Source organism: Dipodomys ordii, unplaced genomic scaffold, assembly GCF_000151885.1.
Source record: "Dipodomys ordii isolate 6190 unplaced genomic scaffold, Dord_2.0 Scaffold293, whole genome shotgun sequence".
NCBI classification, from domain to species: Eukaryota; Metazoa; Chordata; class Mammalia; order Rodentia; family Heteromyidae; genus Dipodomys; species Dipodomys ordii.
In genome coordinates, this window is record NW_012267509.1 from 151,501 (window position 1) to 175,473 (window position 23,973).

Below are 23,973 nucleotides of genomic sequence, written 5' to 3' on the forward strand. Positions count from 1 at the left end.
AAAAAAAAAAAAGAAGGAGGCCATATGTAGAAGGATGGCTATCTGAGGCTAGTCCACAAGGCGGGGTGGGGAAGGGAGAATTAAAACTCTCAGATAAAATTCCAGAACTGAAAAATATGATAGGATGTGATTTTTTTGTATCTGTGATGACTGGCTTTATCCCATAAATTTGGTCTATTTTGATAACATTCTATAAGCTGCTTAAAAGCACGTGTATTGTGGGTCTGTTTGACAAAATATTCCAAACATGTCAATTAAGTTAATTTCATTGACAGTATTGGAATCTACACTCTTACTCCTTGTTACCAGAGTTGTTGAAGTTTCCATTTCCAGAATTTCAATTTATTTCTTTTGCATTACTGTGAACTATCACTAAGAGGAGGGCTTAGTGCGGTGTGTATGGCAGGGGTGTTTGTTAGCCAATGGAGTTTTGCCTCATATCCAGGATTTGTTTTAAAATATTTTTTGTTTTGGCTATTTTAAGGTTTGAACTTGGGGTCTCATGTTTGCTAGGCAGATGCTTTACTACTAATCCATGCCTATAGCCCTTGTGCAAAACAGTGGGCTTTCATTTTGAAATTACAGAACCAATCTCTGGGTTTTTTCTGTCTCTCTCTTTCTTTTTTCTCTCTTCCTTCTTTTCTTTTCTTTTTTCTTCTTCTCTTTTCCTTCCTTTCTTCCTTCCTTCCTTCCTTCTTTCCTTCCTTTCTCTCTATTTCTTCCTTCCTTCCTTCCTACCTACCTTCCTTCCTTCCTTCCTTTCTTTCTTTCTTCTTTCTTTCTTTCTTTTTTCATTTCTCCATCTCTCTCTTCTTTCTATATGCCTTCAGCTATTTTTCTGTCTGTCTGTCTATCTATCTATCTATCTACCTACCTACATACCTTCCTACCTATCTAATGTTTTTTGCATTACTGCTGTTTGAACTCAAGGCCTCAAATTTGCTAGGGAAGCACCCTATCTTTTGAGCCATGCCTCCAACTCTTTTTGTTTATGTTTTTGGATAGAAGACCTGCATTCTTATTTAAAATTGGCCCACTTGTCATGATCCCTCTACTTATACCTTCCAGGTGATTTTCTATCTTTAATGCGTTACCATCTACTCTTTATGATTCAACTTTTGACATCAATTCTAATTTGTCTTCAAGGATTTATGTTCCTTCCTTTTGGAATGGTATTAGGGACCTAGTTGGAAACCTCTTATTTTACCTTATTTCCTGTGGCATAGATGAAGAATAGCCTGTCACAGGAAATCTGTGACACTACCATATGGCACACCTTCAAGCAAGCCATAAACTCTTAAACATCATAGAATATGACACGATAACATTAGTAACATCACTTTTGTGTGGGCATAATGTAATCAAACAAGGAAGAAGATGTATTTACCATTGCTTACTAGAGAAACAAAACTCACAAACAGATACAGAGCCAGAAAAAAACATATAGATGAGGCATTCTTAACAACGGAGTGAAGAGGTGGTGGGCATTTGAATGCTGGAGTGTGAGGAAGGTGCACATGAGGACTTGGCCTCAATTCCAACATTTTCAAGTTTAAAAATGGAGGAAAATCTAGTAAAATAAGTATTAAAGAAGTAATAAAATCATTTTTACTATTTAATACTGAAATGTAAGTGTCTGTCTATCAGTGCCAATATTTTCTATTATGGATATGTGAAATGAGTAAAGCCAGTCATGTATTCATAAACATGGTTAACTTTTGAGAGGTGGGTACCAGTGATTAACACCTGTAATCCTAGCAACTTGGGAGACTGAGATCTAAGGATGGCATTTTGAAGCCAACCTGGGCATGGATATCTGTGAGACTCTCATTTCTAGGAGTGAAAGCTATGTGAAAGAGAAGCTATGACTCAAGTGGTAGTGCACTAGACTTGAGTATAAAGGCTCAAGGACAGAACCCAGGCACTTGAGTTCAAGCTCAAGAAATGGCACCCCTTATCCCCCCCAAAAGGGTGACTTGATATATTATAATGAGAACTATACATTCTGTACAAGTATTTGTTTCATTCCGAAGAAGAAAAACATAAAAGAAACTTGTTGGCAGGGACAGGAGGGAGGAACTGGAGGAAACGAAAGGAAGGGGTGACATTGTTCAAAAAGAGAAATGTACTTGTCACCTTACTTATGAAATGGTAGTCTCTCTGTACAACACATTAATAGTAACATACATTATTTTGAAAAAAAAAACAAAAGTGCTTCATCTAAAATAATCAATCCCAAATGCTTTGTGGATCACTAAAGACAGCCTGAGCATTGAGCAGTGTAAAAGCAGTAATCAACAGTATCTTTAGACACATTTCTATTTGTTTAACGTTCATTTTCATTTATTTAACATGCTTTGACTGCATGAAAAATCAGGAAATTTGACTGAAATTAACATCTCTTGATTATGGTGCATTACTCTAATTTCTTCCAAAAAAACACCCACTATTTTGCTATTTATATATTCCTGATGAGTTTCATAATGTAATAAACAGGAAATTAGATATCTTGTTCTATCTTTATAAGTATTATTTATAAGTACTATCTTTTAATGATAAAGGAATCTTATATACTATTATGTATCAACACAGTTTGAATTTTCTTTCATATACCCTTCTACAGCTACACATTTTTTAAAAGCACTAGCAAAATGGCTGTTTTAGTGGATATGTAGGTTATGTTTTCAAAACCACACTGGTGCTGGGCCTGCTGGCACACCACACTAAATCCTAGTTGTATAGGATACAGAGGCAGGAGGATGACCAGGTGAGGCCAGACTGGACAAATGTAGCTGTAAGACTCTGCTTCAACCAATGGAATAGAATTGAAGACCCAGACATAATCTTTGATAAAGGAGCCAAAATGATCAGATGGAAGGAAGACAGCCTCTTCAACAAATGATGCACAACACATTAGAAAACTGAAGTTAGTCCGGCGCTGGTGGCTCATGCCTGTAATCCTAGCTATTGAGGAAGCTGAGATCTGAGGATCAAGGTTCAAAGCCAGCCTGGGAAGAAAAGTCTGTGAGACTCTTATCTCCAATTAACCACCAGAAAACTGGAAGTGGTGCTGTGGCTCAAGTGGTAGAGAGCTCACCTTTTGCTGAAGAGCTCAGGGATAGTGCCCAAGCCCAGAGTTCAAGCCCCATGACCAACAAAAAGAAAGAAAGAAAGAAAGAAAGAAAGAAAGAAAGAAAGAAAGAAAGAAAGAAAGAAAGAAAGAAAGAAAGAAAGAAAGAAAGAAAAGAAAACTGAAGATAGATCTTTATGTATCACACTGAACTAGAATCAACTCCAAATGGATCAAATACCTCAAGGTAAGAGCAGATACCCTGAAAATATTACAGGAAGGGATAAAGGATACACTAGAGCTTCTTGGCATGGGTTGAAACTTCCTAAATAAAAATACAGAAACACATCAAATCAAAGAAAGGCTGGATAAATCAGATCACATTCAACTGCAGAGCTTCTTTATGGCAAAGGACATAGTGAGCAGGATAAATAGAAAGCCCACATATTAGGAGAAGCTCTTCATCAACTATACAACAGAAAAGGGCCTTATATCAAATATATCTTATATATTTAACATTATCTAATAAGAGCTCAAAAAATTAAATCCCTCCAATAAAAAATCCTCAAAGAAACAACCACCCCATTAAGAAGTGGGCTAAATAATTAAACAGAAACACTTTGGAAAGGAAATAAGAATAGCCTATAGGACTAGGAAGGTGGCTCAGTGGTAGAGTGATTGCCTAGTATATATGAGGTCCTGGGTTCGATTCCTCAGCACAACATAAGCAAAAGTGTTAGCCTTGAGCTGAAGAGCTGAGGGACAATGCCCAGGCCCAGAGTTCAGGCCCACGACTGGAGGCCCCCCCCCAAAAAAAAAGAATAGCCTATAGATATTTGAAGAAATGTTCAACATCTGTGGCCATAAAGAAATGCAAATCAAAACCACATCCCACATTCCACCTCATCACAGTTAGAAAGGCCATTATTAAGAAAACAATAGTAGATCCTGGCTTGGATTTGGCCTAAAGGGAATGCTGGTATACTGTTAGTGAGAGTGTAAACTGGTTCAACCACTCTGGGAAGCATTATGGAGATTCCTCCAAAGACTAAATGTAGGGCTCCCCTATAATCCAGCAATCCCACTCCTGGGCATTTACCCAAATGATCACAAACAAGGCCACAGTAAAGCTACCAGCACAACTATGTTCATTGCAGCATTATTTACCATAGCTAAGATATGGAACCAACCCAGATGCATGGTAGTAGATGCATGGACCAAGAAAATGTGGTATATATATATATATATATATATATATATATATATATATATATATATATATATATCCAATGGAATTCTAAAGAATGATATCACCTCATTTGTAAGGAAATGGAAAAAATCATATTAAATGAAGTAAGCCAGACTGAAAGGAACACAGGTTCCATGGTTCCCCTAATTTGTAATAATTAGAATATGTTTAGGATGGTCCTAGCAGGGGACCACAACAGCTCAATAGCTATGTACATATGACCATATAAAATTATGTTAATCAAAATGACTCTCCAAGATGTGGAAACAAGAGGTTTTTTGTTGTTGTTGATATTGTTGTTTTTAATGTAATGTATGAAGTTCTTTCTTTTTTTTCCCTCTGTAGTCACTGTTTTTAATTCTGGTACCCTGTGTCTTGTATATATGTTTATCTGATTTGGGAAAGTGAAGGGAATAACAAAATGGTGAAGCAAGGACAAAGGGTAAACCAATGCAACAGTGATGCTCACAAAACACTTTATAACGTGGTGCAGACGTGGGGGGAGTCAGGGTCAAGGGATAGAGGGAGAAAATGAGGGAAGTGGTAACAATGTTCAAGAAATGTACTCATCACCTTACTTATGTAACTGTAATCTCTTACTACATCATCTCTATAACGAAATAAAATTAAATTTATTAAAAAAGATATTACTAATTCCCATTTTTACTGAATGGCTAACTATGTTATGAGTTCAAAATGTTTTCGGTATAGTTGAACAAGTGAATTTTTCAAATGGTATCATCCTTAAACTAAAAACTGAAGGCAACTGTAAGGAAATCAGGCCAATCTTCTATCTGCAGGATTATGTGTGAATAAATTGTGTTTGGCTGTAAGACAGGATTGCAGAACTGACACAATATTGTGCTTTACCTGTAATTAAGCTACTTCAGAAGGCCACCAGGACAAGTTCACTTAGTTGTTATAGATTATTAAAGTCACAAGAACCTAACATGCATGTCCTTGAATCAAAGCAGGACCTCCCAAAGACATTGTGTGGAAGGACACCAGTCACCATCTCTTGCCTACATCCTTCTCCTTGTATTGTTGATCCTGAGACATCCAACTTTGTAGGTGACAGCAATGAGTGTTCTGGAAGGACTGGCATAACATGTTCTATTCAACAAGTGATCAGATCGCAGGAGCCACTGTTCTACCATTTCACACAACAGAACTATTCATTTGCAGTCTGAACTCATTCACTTGATGCAGAAATGTGTGAAGCCTTGTCACTCCTAATTATGTCTCATCATAAGGTAAGGGATCCTGAGAGTTTTGTATTTTAAGGAGAAAAATAATGTTGCATGGGTTGTTACAAATTCAGAGGTAAAATGATGATATTTTTCAACAGTGTGATAGAATTTCACAGTAGATTGATGGACTTTTGTGCTGACACTCAGCACCCAAGCGGTCATGCAATCATCCACACTGAGATGCACCTGTGATAGTCTGAGAGTCAAGGAGACACTCAAGTTCAAACAGAGTGAACTATGATAGGTGACCACACAGACTCTTGATAAGCGAATATGACAAGAAAATCTATTTCTTACAATAAAAAATCTAGAGAATAAATCCTCCCCAAACTAATTCTGCCTAAAAAATAAGAAGAAAAAGTGGCTGGGCCATTGATCAGGTGTAAGAAGTCTAGCCTCAGATGGGCCAGGTCTTATTTTAGTTCCCCAAACCAAACAGAACAGAACAAAACACTATCATCTATGTAATCAATAAAATCAATGAAATGGAACTTTTATCAAAGTGTTTTCAATGCCAACATTCAGTCAGATTTCTATCCTTGGGAGTCAGCAAGAAGGGACCAAGAATTGCATAACCAACCCTCAAATATTCTTGAATATTTTCCAGCATGTAATTATTCTCTAAGAAGGCATTTGAAAATAGAGAAAGAATACATTCTGTCCAATAAAAGAAAAGAAAACAAAGCATGAGAAGGAGAACACTGTAAGCAGCTTTCATCTCAGGAGAAGTTTTGTAGAGAAAGTTGGAATTCTGCAGGTAGAGAACACGCTGGTGGTGCTTGTGGAGAAGAAATACCATGTAGCCACTGGCCACACCCATGATACCCTGAAACACAGCATCCCTCAAGACCATGAGGATAAGAAAAATCCATCTAATTATCAAGTTATCTGGTACAAAATAGCAATAGGTGTCACTTACACTAGGTTGTGATATGTTCATACTGCTGATATTTTTTATGTGGAATAGTAAGTTCATGCTTATCAAGGAATTGAGAATCCAAAAGAACAGCAATGGGAGAAGGATGTGCCATACAGATCGAAGCTTTAGCTCCCTCCACACAGAGCCTCTGGGGCTGATGATGATGGCCTGGACCAGGGTGAGGAGACTGCTGGTGCAAATGCAAAGACCTCGAGTCACTCTCTCTAGGTAAACAAAAATCATACAGCCTATATCCTCCAAGAAGTTCTCCATGCCAAAGGCTGCTAGTGTCGTTGGTATCACTTTTGAAAGAAGCATTATGATGTTAGTAAAAGCCAAGTGGATGAATACAATGTGTACATATTTCTTCTTGGAACCTTTAAACATGTGCATATAATACAAAAGAATAAAGGTGTTCCCTGCAATGCCAAGTCCAGATATAAAAAAGGAGAATGTTCCCTTGAAAAATCTCAAAGACATATTGGACTTTATAGGCACAGAAACTTGAATCCAGCAAACACCATATTTGAGGTAAGGATAATACATATCTGTAAAACAAATCATATATAATATACTTCTGCAGGACAAAGAACTGTCCTGTTCCCTGTACTGGTTTATCTCTATTTTGTTTTTTACATGATATTCCCTGAGAATCTCTCAGTATAGTCTATAATGCCTTCTTGGCAAATGTGTTCACCAATCTAAACTTCCTACGTAGAGTTGTTTTTTTTTTTGAGCTCTTAATAGCAAAACCTATCTACTTCTTTAAACACTACACAGGATCATGTCCAAGTTAGAGTGACAGAATTGAACCTTAAAGTCTTTTAAACAGAATTTCTCCCCAGTTTAAAAAATCGCATCCTATCATAATCCCATCAAACATTTCCAGAGACCTGGACTCATGTTTCACTTACCTCCCCACCACCCTGCTAGACAGTCCTGAAATCCTGTTGCTTCATCATTGTCAATGTTTTTCAATAACTTCCACAGTGTCTTTTGTTAAGTATTTCTCCCTTGTTAAGTATTTCTCCCTTGATTTTTGATGAGTATAACAATTCGGAGGTTAAATTTTGCTTCAAAGTTTTAACTTTGATGTCTATTTCTTAATATGCTTTTGTGTTTCAATACTTCAAATGATTTGATGGCTTTTACTGCTGACGAATATTTAGTGAACATGGGGTCCTCAATATTAGGTGAAACTGTATAACCTTTTCAGCTATGATACAGTACTTAAAACTGAATCATCCAATAGAGTCTCTGGTTATCAAATGACAGAGAAGCCCACTGGCTCCAGCCAGAATGTCCTAGAGGAACTGTGAGTTGCTGCCTGAGGGTTATTAGGAGAGGTTTAAATTCCCGTTTTGTACCCAACAGGACCTCTGAGGGAAGCCTGAATCATTTTATTGATATTTATCAAGATAAATCAGGGGGAGGGGATTACCTAGACATTGTGTACTGTTACAAGTTGAGAGCTGGTTTTGGCTATCAATACCCAATGTTGACCATGTGTAGTTAAGTCAATTGGCGACATTATTGGTTTTAAATGGTAGTATTTAAATAGGGTGGCATTCAAATGGTGACATTTTACAGTTACTGCATGACCTGAGAAGAAAGAATGACCTAAACTGACTTTTCAGGCTACTTCATCTGTGTCACTTTTCCTACTAAGATTGCAAGTTCCTCATCAGATCAAATTGACTTTTCCTCTTAAAGCCTGTATAGGATTTAATCTTTCACATCTAAGAGCTCTAATTTCATTTGCTACCTAGAGATTATGTAAAACAACTAATAGTTTTTACAAAATAAAATAAATGAAGTTATTTGCATTAACATGAATGGGATGTTTGAATGATTTGGAAGGTGTTTCTGTCAGCCTTTCCTTTCTCCTTCCTTCTAAATACTACAGGATTTCTTTAACTTAATTTGTCTCTCACAGCATGATTTTAGTAAAGGTTTATACTCAGCTTTAGTACCAGCTAGCTTTATGATTATAGTTATTGCTTTCAATCATTTCCCTAACAATTGAAGCAATTTCACCAATAAAAGAGAATCACAGGAAGAAATAATCCATCCTAAATACCAAGCATATAATTAAACATGCCACAAGTTTTAGAGGCAAACAGCAACAATCACTAACAAATCTTAAATTTTAAGAATTTAGAGATTATAATCACTGATTTTTTAGTCAGAGATTTTAATCCATTAAAACCTCCTGCAATCAATATATCTTACTATTTTAATGGACTTCTTAAATCTTTAATTGTTTAATTAATGCTTGTTTGTTTGCCAGTGATTCCCATTTTTCCAGCTCTTTCTTTCTTCCTTTCCGCAAAACTCCAAAGTTCTGAATCATATTTGGAACGAGCTTCTTAGACACATATTGAAAGACTTGGTTGCTTTTTGTTTTGGTGGTGAGTTTTTTTGCTGGAAATTAAGAATATCAGAAGGAATAATTTCTGCTTGCCTACATTGTCTTGGCAAACCCAGTAGAAAATGTTTTAAAGACAGACTTTACAATAAACTAGGTGAATAAAGCCCTATTGGACCGAGCATCTAATAGTTGAGGCAAGATCATGCCCAAACCTGGTCATTTCTTCAAATAAAAATAAAATGGTTGTCTATTGCTAAATAATAGTAGGATAAAATTCATGTGAGCCACCTCAGGTCTTGTCATTAACTTCCTGATTCAAGCAAAGAAGTTTCTGAGGGATATTTTTGTAGCACCTATTTTGTAGTAAAATAAGGAGCTGTTAAATCTACTCACCATGTTAGCTGTGGTGAAGACAAACTCCAGCTTAGTCCTTCTGGCCAAGGGAGGCTTCCCAAGTCATATTTGTACCCTCAGTGTCTCTAGAGCTCTCAGAAACTAGCACTGACACTTCAGTTTTCACACTTGTCTCCCTGACAGGGAGGAGTAAACTCTGTAGAGTTTCAGTCCCTGAAGTACAACTTTTGTTCTCCCTCCACAATTACTACATTGATTGCCTCAGAAGTTGTAGCAGGGTTAATTATCATTTAGTTATTCTAGATACAAAAGTGAGAAAGTATAACTTGAGAGCAGGTATAGGAGTGAAAAGTGAAGGAAGGGATGACATTGTCCAAGAAAAGAATATACTCATTACCTAACATGAAATGGTAACCTCCTCTGTACACTAATAATAACAATAAAATTATATTTTTAAATGAGAAATTGAAGTACAGAAAAGGTTTCTGTAATTAGAGTCTCTCACTTCTCCCAATCTGTCTTATTCTTCCTTAAGTTCCAACCTGTGGGAACCAGCTATTAAGATAGAGTGCCACTTCCATTTCTTTCTCAAGTCCTTCTGTAAATATGTGAAATTAATACAGAATGGTTAGTACTTGGCACTCCATTTTCTGAGCAAATCCCATCCATTTTTCTAGAGAAGATAAGAATCACCTAATTCTATGTATGTGCATGGACACTTCAAGGACTTTGCTATATGTGGATTGTGATTCCTTATTTATTCAACAGTAAATAGGACTCAAAAAATAGGAGTGCTCATTCCTTCCCCTTTCCATTGTTTTTTCCCACTTGCTTGAAACTTTCTCTTTTCTTTCTTTCTTTATTGTAAAGGTGCTGTGCAGAGGGGTTATAGTTGCATAAGTAAGGAAATGAGTGTAATTCTTGTTGAACATTGTTACCCCCCTCCCTTGTTTTCTCCTGCTATCCCTCCCCAGATTCCCCCCCCCCCGCAATTGTTAAGTTCATTTCCAACATATTGTCTTGTGAGGGTCACTGTTGCATTGGTTCACCCTTTGTCCTTTGCCTGACCATTTTTGTAATTCCCCTTTCCATCCCCAAATAGGTGATTTGTTTATCTACACTTAAACACAATACAAAATAGAGCTGAAAGAAAAGTCTATGGCCCTCCTTGCTTGGGTCTTAGAAGAAGATCGTCTTAAAGATTTAAGTGCTGGATCCATTGGAAATTCATATGAAAGCAAGTCAGTCTTTGCTTTAAAAAATTATCTTAAGATACATATAGATATTTGGGGAAAAATTCTTGGATCTGACCTAACTACCTGGGACAAGAGCCTCAGGAACAAGGAATAGTCCCCGTGAAGTTTCATCCTGCAGTGTAGAGAAGCAGCAGAAACACTGGGTAGAAACTCCGTACTACCAGTAGACAATGTGTGAACAGACACATGGTGTCCTTTCTCAGACTCTTTCATTAGCTGTGAATAAGGGGTCCAGATGAGTTTTTCCCGAGGTTGACGCCATTGAGACCAATGTGTGAGCCTCTGTCAACTACCTGTGGGTTACAGTGAGCACACAAGGATGTTGACCAGGTTCGTGGCAGCTAGAGGCTGTTACTCCAGGTAGTTCCTTCTCAGCATGGCCCTGGCCTCAGCCATGGGCTTCCTGCAGGGAGCTCTAGGCGGCAGGGAAAAAAGAGTGACCACACAAGCAATGATTTTCCAATAGTCTCAACTATTTTATAAGTCACTAAGCCCATTCTTCCTCATTCTACTCCTGAAAGAGTGTCCACTCCAGGTTTTTATTCATTAATCTAGAAAGTAGCAATCTCCATACCTCTCAGAGGTTTCCAACACATTTTGTAAGCATTCTCTTAGTTAAGACATTTTTGGGATTCCAAGTCTGTATCCTCTCTGAAATAAGGTACTCAAGGTAGCATATTGTGAGGAAGCTTTCCTGTGTTTAATGTAATAGAGAGATCAAAGTGCTTCAATATGTGGATATTAAACAGGCAATGTGCTGATAGTAAACAAATGTATCATTTTAAGAAATGTATACAGCAGTTTCAATAGTAATTCAAAATGATGGGTAAAATGTGCACTTTTCAAGCACAATGATAGCCCACTTATTTGTTTTCTTTTTCTTGACTATATTCATGCATCTTACATGTGCCCTTGTAACAACAATGAAAATAAATGACTTTTTCAAATTGAACCATCGCTTTTTTAAGACTTTGTAATGAAATGGAGTGGTCATAACAGGTTCTATTTATCCATCCATCCATGTGTCATGTTATATATTTATATATTCTGGTTTTGGGAGAATTATTTGGTGCAAGATTTCAAACTTTTTACTGATCATTGAATATATTGTCAAATTAAATTGTGCAATATAAATCGTTCCTTTGTATTTTTATACACAGTGCATTATGTATTTTTTCTCTTTGTCTTTCTCTGTCTCTCTCTCAGAAAGGCACAGAGAAATGTTTAAAAGTAACTGACAGTTTTGTTTACAAATTTCTGGTTTCTTTTCACATGCAACCACACAGTGATGTATGAGCAATCTGAAATCTCCAGTGTCGTAGTTTGCTTTCCTACTTGAGATTGATAGGTTTATAGAATGCAGTATAAGTTATATAAATGTATGTTTATGTACATACACATACATCAAACAATTTGAGATCCCTACAGTATCAGAAAAATGATAGGATTATTAGTAGGGGTCCTTGCATTTCCATGCAAGAAGATTTCAAGAAAGACATGAAACATAAAGTAATAGCAAACTGTATTAAAACCAGTAAAGTTTATTAAGAAAAGGGAGAATGTACACTCACAGAGACTAGTGGGCAGACTCAGAGAGGTCAGTGATGCAGTTCTTTGTATTCTATCCTTATAGAGCTTAAAGAAGAGGTTTTTTTGAGAGTTTTATAAATTTATCCAGACAGAATTGTTTTTTATTAAATATATTTCATTATAACTTCTACCATAATCCCCTTGCTTACTAGTATTTGCTCAAGTACCGTTGATTATTTCCTTCTTATTAATTACCTATGTTTATTTAAAATAAAATCCAACACTCTGCTCTGTTCAAATATTTCTTTGATGTGTTGCTGTCTGTAAGATCCTCCTTTTTTCTTTAAAAATATTCTGACTTTTCACTTTTGAAGAATTCAGAATAATTTTGCAATTGGCCTTTAATATCTAAATAAGATCCATTTCCATGTGGTCATCTAATTTTCTTTGATCAAACATATTTCCTTTAAATTCACTAAATTTGTAAGCTCGATAGCATTAAGTGTGATGATTTGATTTTAGCTAGGTCTGCGTATTTTGCTAGACTGCATCCAATAATGTTGACAGTTCAAGAGGTTCTGTGGATCCATCAGAATTCTGCAGTAGATTTCAGAGCAAGATATGATTAGAACAATGTAGAATAGAATTGAGAAAAATGTTTCTAGATTGTTTATAATTCCATTGAGAGATATGTGTGAAAATTATGGTACATATGTATTCAAGTAATCCATATTTCTATTAGGAAGGAAAGCTCTTTACCCATTTGGAATATTATAAATAACTGAAGAGCTGTACATACAACCAATCCAAGGAAGCATGCATTGTTAAGTAGAGCAGTGTAAACCTAATGTTTCTAGGGACAATAAGATGTAATATAGCATGGGATACAAACAAGGGCATCTCTGTCAGCACAAAGGTTTTGTACTCTAAGCTTAATCAGTAAGTAAACTTATTAATTTTATCAGTACTAGTGTTTAAATTCAGGGCCTAATGTTTGTTCTACTGTCAAGCTACCACGGGAGCCACACTCCCGACCCGGCTGTAACCAAATGAGTAAAGACATAAAAGTCGAAAGAACGCATCAGACGAGAGCGCGATCAAAAGGCGATCGAAGAAACCCCAGACTACTGACCAAACGAGAAGAACAAGTATACACTCAAACCAACAACACAAAAAGGGACACACAGAGCCACAACACATACAGCACAGGTAATGAATACAATTCAAAAACAGAGCCATTCCAACCCGGGTGAGCTCCAAACTCACCGTAGCTATAAGATGAAAAAACTTAGGACTACACACATACAGAATGTCTCCAAGTGAAAAATGAACAACCGCATATCCCATGAACAGAAATGTAGAAGCAAATCAATAGACAACCCATAGAGAAGAAAAACACTGACAGCAAAGAAGAACAGGAGGAGATAACTAAGAAACAACAAGGACAAGAAAGACACCAGAACCTGGTCCAAAATATGACTAATGAAGCACTTCTCAAAAACAGGAAGCCACACACTGAACAACCAAGGAAAATACGGAAACATACAAAAGCAAAGCAAACCCACTAGGCAAACATTTCTAAAAAATGTCCTGAATCTAGGTACCAATTAAAAACATCTGACACTGAGCCAAAGAGAACTAGGCATGCAAATAACACCACACAAAATGTCTCCACAGGGTAAACACAATTAAACTGCAAAAGCGTATTCAACGACAATAATTACACAAATAAATGCCTACCGACATTCTAACATAACCAAAAACAACTCTTCTGCTAATATTTAAATTGTAGTTATGAAAAAACGAACCACATGAACGATCAAAACCGAAAAACTCCATCAGCGCTACAATTCAAAACGAGCATACGAAAAAATGAACCAAAGCAAGAATCAAAACTTAGAAACCGGATCATGACCACAAAGCAAAAATACAAACAAAGAGCCAACAAAACAGCCAAAACAAGTCACTACCTAACAACAAAATATTAACTAATAATGAAAAACCAAGAAACAAAAACAATAAAAAAAAACGTAAGAAGGGAGAAAAAAAAAAAAAAACTCCACGTCAGCCAGTATTTAAATTATGTTTAGGAAAAAACCACCCATAGGGCCGAAAAACACGGACAAACCACAGTCCCGCAACAAAGCAAAGAAAAACAACAACACTACAAAAAAAGTCAAAAACCCACTCCCGCCTGCCTACTACATACTTAAGGCGAACGAAAAAACCAAACCCAGAAACACAGGAATGAAAACCAACAACGCAAACTAGAACAAAAAATCCCAACCCCATCATGCTGTTCTACGATCACCCCGCCAACAAAGCACGACAAAAAATAACAAGAGGCGGCGGCCAACAAAAAAAAATAAAATAGCAGATTAGAAAAAAATGATATTGATAACCAGCAAAACAGAAATAAGAACTCTTTAAAACTTACTATAAAGTCATTGAAATAAACATTTTCTTAATGCCTTTGTCTCCTCCAAGGCTTGCAACTATCCAGATTTCCCTCTCTGTGAATCAGCACAAAGGGACTGAGAAATGCATAACCGATGGTCAAAAATTCTTGGACATTTAACATCATAGAATTATTCTGTAAGAAAGAATTTGAAAAGAAAGAAAAAATGTAATCTGTCCAATAGAAGAAAAGAAAACAGAACATCAGAAGGAGAACACTCTGAGCAGCTCTCATTTCAGGAAGACTTTTATGAAGGTGAGAGCTCTGAAGGTAGAGAACACGCTGGTGATGTTTGTGGAGAAGAAATAGCATGTAGCCACTGGCCCCACCCATGATACCCTGAAACATGACACTGTGTATGGCCATTAGAATAAGAAGTATCCATTTTATTTCCTGACTTTCTGGTTGAAAAGAACAATAATTGTTAGTTTTAGCAGCTTCTGACATGTTTTTCCTGCTACTTGTGATGTAATGAAGCAAGTTGATGCTACTAGAGGAACTAAGGATCCAAAAGAAGAGAAACACGGGAAGAATTTTCCTTGGAGTCTTTGGCTTGAATCTCCAGCACACAGAGCCTCTGGGACTGATGGTGATGGCCTGGACCACAGTGAGGAGAGTGCTGGTGCAGATGGAAAAGTCCCGGGCCACCCTCTCCAGATAAACAACTATCTTACAGCCTATATCATCCAGGAAGTTTCTTAAACCAAAAGCTGTTATTGCTCTTAGCAATCCTTTGGAAAGAAGTATTATAGTATTTGCAAAAGCCAAGTGGATGAGAATAAGATGTACAGATTTCTTCTGAGCACCTCTCCAAAGACTACATACAAAATTCACAAAAACAATGATGTTCCCTACAATGCCAAGGGTGGTTACAAAGAGGAAGATGGTGCCCTTGACAAGATTCGAAATACTTTCTTGTGTCATGTCAGAAAAACTGGGATCCACCAAATGCCCTTGTGAAGAAAAAGCATCAGTAATGGTGGTAATTATCTGCAAAAATAGCTCCTGTTTTCAGCAATTTTCTCAAGTATAGGGACATTCATTTTATAACAATGACGCAGAGTTTTTGAGCACAAAATCCTCCTTTGTGTGGCAATCCTTTTCATTTCTTTTATTATTGTAAAATGCCATTTGGAATAATAACACATTGTTGTCACTGTATTTTATTTTGGTGCCATGGGTCTTATATGTATGTTTATCTGATTTGGGAAAGGGAAGAGGAAAAACAAAATGATGAGACAAAAGACAAAGAGTGAACCAATGACATAGCAGTACTCACAAAATACTACGTTGGAAATGAACCCCTTGGTGGGGGGAGGGCAGTGGAGAGGCAGGAAAGTGGGAGAACATGAGGGAGGAGGAAACAATGTTTGGCAAGAAATGTACTCATCACCTTACTTTTTAACTATAACCCCTCAGTACATAACCCTTGCAATAAAATGAAATTGAAACAAAAACAACAAAAGAAATGAGCATTAAAAATATTTTTGAATAATCACTCATTCACTCTGGCCTGGCTTTTTCACTAAAGACTAACACTCTACCACATGAGCAGCACATCTATTTTTGGTTGGTGGTGGTGGTTGTGGGCTAGAATGCAGGGCCTGAATGCTGTCCCTAAGCTGGGTGCTCAAGGTTATAGGCCTACTACTTTCACTTTGAGCCAGCCACAGCTCAACTTCCTTTTTTTTTTTTTGTGGTTAATTGGACATAAGAGTCTCATAGACTTCCTAAGTGGGCTGGCTTTCTACCATGATCCTCAAATCTTAGTCTCCTGTGTAGCTCAGGTTACAGGCGTGAGCCACCAGGACCTGGACAAACTTCTGAGTTTTTACTGGTTAACTGGAGGTAAGAGTATTACTCCAGGCTGCCTTTGAACTGCAATTTTCAGCTCTCAGCCTCCTGAGTAGTTAGGATTATTGGCATGATCCACCAATGCACAGCACTCCACCTGTTTGGTTTTGTTCATAGTTTCATACTAGTAAAACCACCTGACTAGTGCCATTCCTTATCTGTCCCACCTACCTTCATTATCAACGTGGCTGAATAAAACTCAAAATCCAACAAGTAGAGTTTTTGTGATTTTAAGTTTGTTTGCCAGTGAACAGTATCAGTGTGTTATAATAATATTTTTTGTGTGATGATAATAATGTAGCCTACTCTATGCACTTTCAAGTTACAGGTTCTTAGATGTACTATAGGGAATTTAAATAATTTTAAAGTTCTCAATGCCAGACATTTCAATGATTCTACAAATATCAATTATTGCCATCCAATTATTATTTTCTCTTCTCACAAATGGGGAAATTAATGTCTGGATTTAGGCATTAAGAATCACAATCCTAAATGTCTAGCATATAGTGAATTATGCTATGATCTTCAAAATTTTGCTTAGTCATTTTGTGTAACAAAACTGGATCACAAAATTAATAAACACACACTCAGACATTGAGTTTGTTTCAAATGATCGCAGTCAGTATTCCTCAATTGCCTGATGGACTCATCTAAGCTGTTTTTTTATTCTTTTTACTGAAACATTGTTGGTATTTCCATTATTTTCCTAGCCCATCCTCAAGTTCCCAAATCTCTCTGGCTCTAAATAATATTTAGAATCAACTTCTGAGACACTGAGTAAGTCCCCTCTCATTCTGACAGAATGAAATGAAGAATGCCAAAAGAAAGAAGCAAGAAGTATATTGTAACAGATTGGTTTTGAAATAATGCAGGAAGTTATTTCAGCAAGGGGCATAATATCTCATCTAGACCTAATAAGCACAGCATAGGCCAATAAGTGCATCCATCTTAGGCCCAATCTTTTCAACTAAACTATGAGCTCAGTATCCCTAACATCATAACTAGGATAAATTTAAGCTGAGTTTTCTCAAGTTATACTTACAAGCAGCCTGTCTGAAACATAATACGAATTCTCTAAAGAATACCCATAATATGAAATTATATTTTAATGAATAAGGCCAACAATAAATAAGCACATTAGTTGACAACACTGTGTGATATAATGTTATGTCTAAGTGTTGAGAGATATTTAAGAATGGATGCAGAAAGAATATCTTCAAAATTAAATGTAATATACTAATTACAGAATTATTTTGAAAGAACAAAGGATATCCCATTGGAAACATAGCAATATATTAAACATTAGGCAAAGAAATGTTGTGAAATCTAATTATGAATAGTCAGCTATCATGTCAATAAAAATAGAAGCTACAAATGAGGGGGTTTTTTCCTAGAAATCTTAGTCTTAAATGGTTCTTTTCTAATTGCTAGAAGAAACCAACATGAGACCTTGTACAAAGACCTATCATTAAGGTGCCTAATGAGAGAAGGTCCTGAGTAGTAGAATAAAAAAATCTTATGCATTTGTCAAATGATATCTGCTCTAAATGATATCCAGTATTTCTTTGAACCCAGGTACATTCCTTTAGTTATCAAGAGAGTAAAGATCTAAAGGCTCAGGGATCCATTTCCTTAACTCATTGCTTAATTAAAGAAAGATAAACATCCATGCCTCTCACAGAATTAACGTGCATATGTGAGTGAATCAAAGAAGCAAGTCAAATCTCTTGTAGCTGTAGTGCAGAAAAGCTCTGGGTTAGTACCCTCCTCAAATCATATTTTAATCCCTTAGGATTTGTGGAGTTCTTGGCTATTTTAAACTATCACCAGGATTTCAATTTCAGTTGCCTGGTCAGGGACAAGGAAACTGTCTGGAAAAAATATTTTTCCCACTCCACAAACTCATCAATACTTTGACTCAGAAGTGAAACTAGAGGCTTAAAAAATTAGAACCTTCAAAATTTTTTATATCTTTCTGATTTTTTGAAGTGGATATCCACACAACTTTATACAAAGCTCATCCTGGAGTAGAAGCTTGCTATTTAATCCTGAACCAAAAAAAAAGAGAATTAACTAAATATTTCTAGAGTGTTTTTCTTAGACATGGTCTTCCTTGTTGCTTGTGTTAGGGACATGCCGTTGTAAGGGTAAAATAATGAGTGAAGGTTCAAGACTCTGTTAGCAACTCCAGGGCTTCTCTAAAGACAGCTTAATATTAATGTGTCTGAGAAATACTACAGGGCCTATGTGATAACAAAATTTTCAAGTCTACTCACCTAAGTAGCTGTGATGCAGACAAGCTTTGGGGTAGTCCTGGCAAGCTGAATCTTTCCAGATCCTATTTATACCTCCATGGTTTGTGGAGATCTGGGCTGAGTGAGACTTCACTCAGGTCACAGAGGTCCTCCTGTTGGACAGAAGGATGCCTCTGAAGAATCTCAATCCCTGAAGTACAGCTTTTCTTCTCCCTCCACAATTACTACTTTTGATTGGCTCAGAAGTTATCTGAGGCTAATTGAAGGCTTAATTATGTTTATATAAGGATGTGGAGATGCATTGTTAGGCTATTTATTTGAGATTAATTTCCCATGTAGGCATTCATAGTTATAAACTTTTCCTTTTACTCATTCTTTTCCTGTATCCCAAGGGTACTGTTTTCCTTTTCCTTTGATCTTTGCCATTTCTTGATTTTTCACCTCCTATTTCTTTGGTGACCCACTCATCATTCAAAAGTAAATTGTTCACTCCCTGTGTCCTTGTTTATTGTCTGTGATACACTTGCTCTACTAGAACATGGGACATTTTTTATGTTTTAAAATATATTTGATCCTTTCTTTCTGTAAACTTAAAAATCTTCCTACCATTCCCCAAGGGCACAGGTAAGCATTTAAACAAGTACCCAGATAGTGAGGAAAGGATAGAAACATACATTTTTGTAGATTTAGAGGCTTGGCATATAAACTGACAATAATATCCGGATCCTAATTATTACTGTGAAGTATTTGGTGGGGTATGGTGACTCAGTATTTTCTGAAGTCCAGTCCAGATGATTGTTTCTTCTTCAACTCATCCTTCTTGTGCCAGTCCAAACTCAGGGTCGAGATGCTGTCACTAACCTTTTTTCCCCTTCTTTTCTCAAGGCTAGCACTCTACTATTTCAACCACAACTCCACTTTGCAGGTTTGGTTAATTGGAGATAAGAGTCTTACAGGCTAGGACTGGGCTGGCTTCCAACAATGGTCCTCAGATTGCAGCCTTCTAAGTGGTTAGGATCACAGATGGGAGCCACTGGTGTGTGGCTCCTAATTTAACTCTTTGATGTCATTCTTAATTACATTTTTAGTACTACATTCTTTTTTTTGGGGGGGTCGTCTGGTTGTGGAGCCTGAACTCTGTGCCTGGGCGCTGTCCCTCAGCTGTTTAGCTCAAGGCTAGCACTCTACCGCTTGAGCCACAGTGCCACTTCTGGCTTTTTTTTCTGTTTATTAGTGCTGTGGACTCGAACCCAGGGCCTCAAGCATACATGGCAAGGGCTCTACCACTGAACCACCTTCCCAGTCCTAGTATTACATTCTTTGGATTGATTCCCACTGACTTGTTTAAGGACCTCTCTGCTTGGTTCTATTTGCAATATGGGGGGGAAAAAGCCAGTTACAGTAGATAAATGTAAAACTAATATAAATAACAGCAGTTATATAAGGAGATATAGTAACTGGCTTTTGCTGTTCTCCTATCTTTTGCTGTTCTCAGGGCCTGAGCTCTGTTCCTGAGCATCTCTGTACTCAAGGCTAGAGCTCTACCACTTGAGCCACAGCACCACTTCTGCTCTCTGGCATTTTCGTGGCCATCAAAAGTAGTCTAAAATGTCTTCTGAATAAACATATTAAAATCTGAAGAATCTCACTCAAGTTTTTATAAAATTTACAATAGTATAACCGATCTACTTGCTTAGATACTTACCCATTTAATTTACCTTGAATCTCAGCCTTGCTGAGTTGGATCCCTAATTATTCCAACCAACATTTCTCCGTATGTTTTTTCAAAGTCTAATTTGATAATATACCCATCAAATATTTTCATAAACCTTGCCTTATGCTTCATCTGTCTCTTTACAATCCACAAACACATGTTACAAAATTTCTATAGGTTTAATATCTAACTTCTCACAAATTGAGTCATATTTTAATTTATACAATGTCTTATAAACACGAATCATATGAGAATTCCTAGTGAGAATTTATCAGTTTATGAGTTACTGTAACCTGAGGATACTTAATTTCATTTAAGTATTATGTGTGTGTGCCTACACACCCACCCACCCACCCACACTCACACACACACACACACACACACACACACACACACACATCCTTTGGATAAATTTTAATTTTTATTAGTATATATTAATTGTACAATGGAAAGAATTTACTTATATTTCCTTACTTGCATATAAAGTACTAGGATTATATTCACCTCCATCTTTTCTCTTTTCCAATTCCATCTCCATAGTCACCCCTTTTACTTTCATGAGCTTGATCTTCCATTAAGATTTGCTTCCATAGCTCCAATAAATGAGAGAAATATGTAACCTATCTTGGATGGACTCATTTATTTCAGTAAATATGATTATCACCAGTTCCATCTAGTTTTCTTCTTTTTTGTAGGCAAGTAAAATTCCATTGTGTACACATATTACCCTTTCTTAATTCATTCATCTACTAATGGACACCTACACAGGTTCCATTGTTCTGTTATTGTGAATTGTGACATGGTATACATGGGTGTGAAAATACCTCCACAGTAAAATGGCTTGAATATTCACTGAAATGATAGGGCTAGTCATATAGATATTTGTCTTGAATTTATTGAGAAATTTTCATACTGATGTTGGGTTTTTTTCTATGTTGAGGACTAAATTTAGTCAAGAGAAGATGTAGTACAATCCCAGCGTGTACCAGGATCCCTCAACCATTGTAACTCAAGTAGAAACTCAGATGTACTTGGTAGTCCATGAAATGACTGTGATCAGTAATGGAAGATTGGTGCTCCAGAGTTACAACTGGTTAACTCATGGCATTAATATAGCAGTAGTTATTAAGTTGAGCCTACTTGTTAGCATCTTTCTGAAACCTGAGATTGCTTCTGTTAAAGGAAGACATATCTCTTTGTGCTATTCTATATATTTGATGCTTATACTTCATGGTTTTTACTAGGTTTGTAACTGGTTCGCTATTTTTTTCTTGTCAGTTTCCTTAGTACTCCAGAAGCACCAATGCCATGCAAGTGCCAAGTGAATCCCTTGTTGTGTAGAGAGTTAGAGTCTCTTACAGATCAGCATCAGTTTGTCCTAAAAGTAGAACTCAGAAAAGGAATAATACCTGAACAGCTTCTTCATAATTTGTTCTTAAGGTCATTGTTCTTTTGGAGCCATAGTCTATATACTTAGTATGCATCCCAAGTCAAAACCTTGTGTGAGCTGTAAGCAAGGAAATCCATTTGAGGGTTCACAAAGGTAGAAAATAGTTGGGGGTTTCTGTTTGGTGAAGAGCTTTAGCTCAGGAAATATGGCAACAGCTGGGAGCTGGTGGCTCACACCTGTAATTCTAGCTACTCAGGAGGCTGAGGTCTGAGGATCATGGTTCAAAGCCAGCCTGGGCAGGAAGGGCTGGGAGACTCTTATCTCCAATTATCTACTCAGAAGCAGCCAGAAGTAGCAGTGTGGTTCCAGTGTAGGTAGAGCACTAGTCTTGGGCAAAACAGGCTCAGGCATTATACTCAGGGCCTGAGTTCATCCTCCAGGACCAGCAACAACAACAACAAGAAATTATGGTAACAGACTTAATTTCTAATTTTTTCCCCATGAAAGCAAGAAATAGAGCTAAATGATAGGGATGATTGAAATGGGAGGCTGATAAGAATCTTTCCTGCTAAATTCTTGGAACAAATGAATCCATTTTAGATTGCTTAGGATGAGATCTATTAAAAATGTAAATAAACCTATTAAAATGTGTCTAAATGAATGTTAATGTTCTGAAATATTAGAAGAGCAGGTCAAACCAATTGCTCGTTTTTATACTTTTGGTTATGGAGGAATGGATATATAATTTCTGTATTTCTCAGAAAGAACACCAGTATTTGGCAACACGAATATCTCTGATGACCAGAACAAAGGGGCTGAGGCTAGCATAAGCAAGAACTAGAAATACTTTAATATTTATTATGATGGAGTCAAAGGTCATGAGGGAACCTGTATAGAAGGAAAAAATGAAATCTGCCCAATAAAAGACAAGGAAACAGGCCATAAGAATAAGGGTACTTAGAGTAGCTCTGATTTCTGGGCTAGGATTGTTTGCAAACCTGGAGCTATGAAGATAAAGGACTCTGTTATGATGGTTATACAGATAGAAAGCCATGTACCCACTACTGCAGCCCATGAGACTCTGAAAGATCACATCCCGGAGAGCCATGAGGGAGAGGAAAAGCCATCTAACTATTTGCATAGAGGGTAGCATATGACAATACACAACATACATTCCAAGCCCAGATCCATTCGTATTATTGACTGCTGTGATATAGTGGAGCAAGTTGGAGCTTATCAGAGAATTTAAAATCCAAAAGAGAAGGAGATAGGGGAGAACTTGCCATGCAGTCTTAGGTTTGAGCTTTCTCCACTGGGTGGTCCTGGGGATGATGGTGATGGCCTGGATCATGCTGAGCAAACAGGTGGTGCAGATGGAAAGCCCTCAAGCCACTCTTTCCAGATAAATCACAAGTTTACAACCCACATCACCTAGAAAATTTCTGACATAAAAAACATTGGCTATCTCTCTTATCCCTGTGCTACAAATAATGATGACATTAGAAAAAGTCAAGTGGATAAGGATGAGGTCTATGGGTTTTTTGTCAGGACCTGTGAAAAAACTGTACACATGTCTCACACATACAAGGATGTTGCCCACAATTCCAGGTCCAGTAAGAGAAAGGAAGATTATCCTCTGAATGATGTTACTCCACATCCTCTCTGGACTTCGTGCTCAGCGCTGGGAAACACATTTTGAAAACCACAAATGAGTGAAAGGATGTATTTCAGGTGTCTTGATTTTTCTGTGCTTAGTGAAAAGAAGAGTTTCTGAAATATATGAATGTAAGCACTTCTTTCCTAACAGCCTATGATATCATTTTTTCCTTTCTTTCATCTTTCTTTGCTGTGTCAATTTGGGCATAAATTCATATGATTGCTACTACTTGCCTTTCCCAAACACCTTTCTTTATAGCCTTCATATCTAAAATTTATATAATAAATGTCTTTATGGACAAAAGCTAAACAAAGGCAATATCATTCACTGAATTCCTCATCCAGTTCCTGAGCATTCTTGTAAAATAAATGCCTAATAAATAAGTTATCTGGCTCTCGTGGGTTTTGTTGGTGCTCCACCCAGGTTAGTTTTACCATGCTATACATATTTATTCCTCAAAGAATTACTCACAAAGGATTGTAATTGCTCTAGAAAATTTTGTCTAATCAAATGAAGCAGCTTTCCTGGAGAAGTCATATGCCCTTTCCGTCAGCCCTATGTGAAGACTTAGTGGTAAGGCCTCCTTAAAAATAGGACTAAGAATGTTGTTTAACGTGAATTCCTAAACCTCTACATGGGCTAGAGG

General features: G+C 36.9%; 3 protein-coding genes across 3 annotated transcripts; all 3 read right to left on the minus strand.

Annotated features, from left to right (window-relative positions):
- Window positions 1-6,077: 6,077 nt before the first annotated feature.
- Window positions 6,078-6,968, minus strand: LOC106001394 (putative vomeronasal receptor-like protein 4). The gene has a single exon (XM_013036488.1). It carries the CDS (start codon window positions 6,966-6,968, stop codon window positions 6,078-6,080), a length of 891 nt encoding a protein of 296 aa, XP_012891942.1.
- Window positions 6,969-14,463: 7,495 nt separating this feature from the next.
- Window positions 14,464-15,381, minus strand: LOC106001382 (vomeronasal type-1 receptor 4-like). Its single transcript, XM_013036478.1, has one exon. It carries the CDS (start codon window positions 15,379-15,381, stop codon window positions 14,464-14,466), a length of 918 nt encoding a protein of 305 aa, XP_012891932.1.
- A 7,046-nt stretch (window positions 15,382-22,427) lies between these two features.
- Window positions 22,428-23,327, minus strand: LOC106001383 (putative vomeronasal receptor-like protein 4). Its single transcript, XM_013036479.1, is given in 1 exon segment — window positions 22,428-23,327. A coding segment is annotated over 1 exon segment (900 nt).
- Between the last annotated feature and the right edge of the window lie 646 nt (window positions 23,328-23,973).

Excerpts from the sequence above, each read along its gene's own strand:
- LOC106001382 (XM_013036478.1), bottom strand. The coding sequence starts at position 15,381 with ATGACACAAGAAAGTATTTCGAATCTTGTCAAGGGCACCATCTTCCTC.
- LOC106001394 (XM_013036488.1), bottom strand. The coding sequence starts at position 6,968 with ATGTCTTTGAGATTTTTCAAGGGAACATTCTCCTTTTTTATATCTGGA.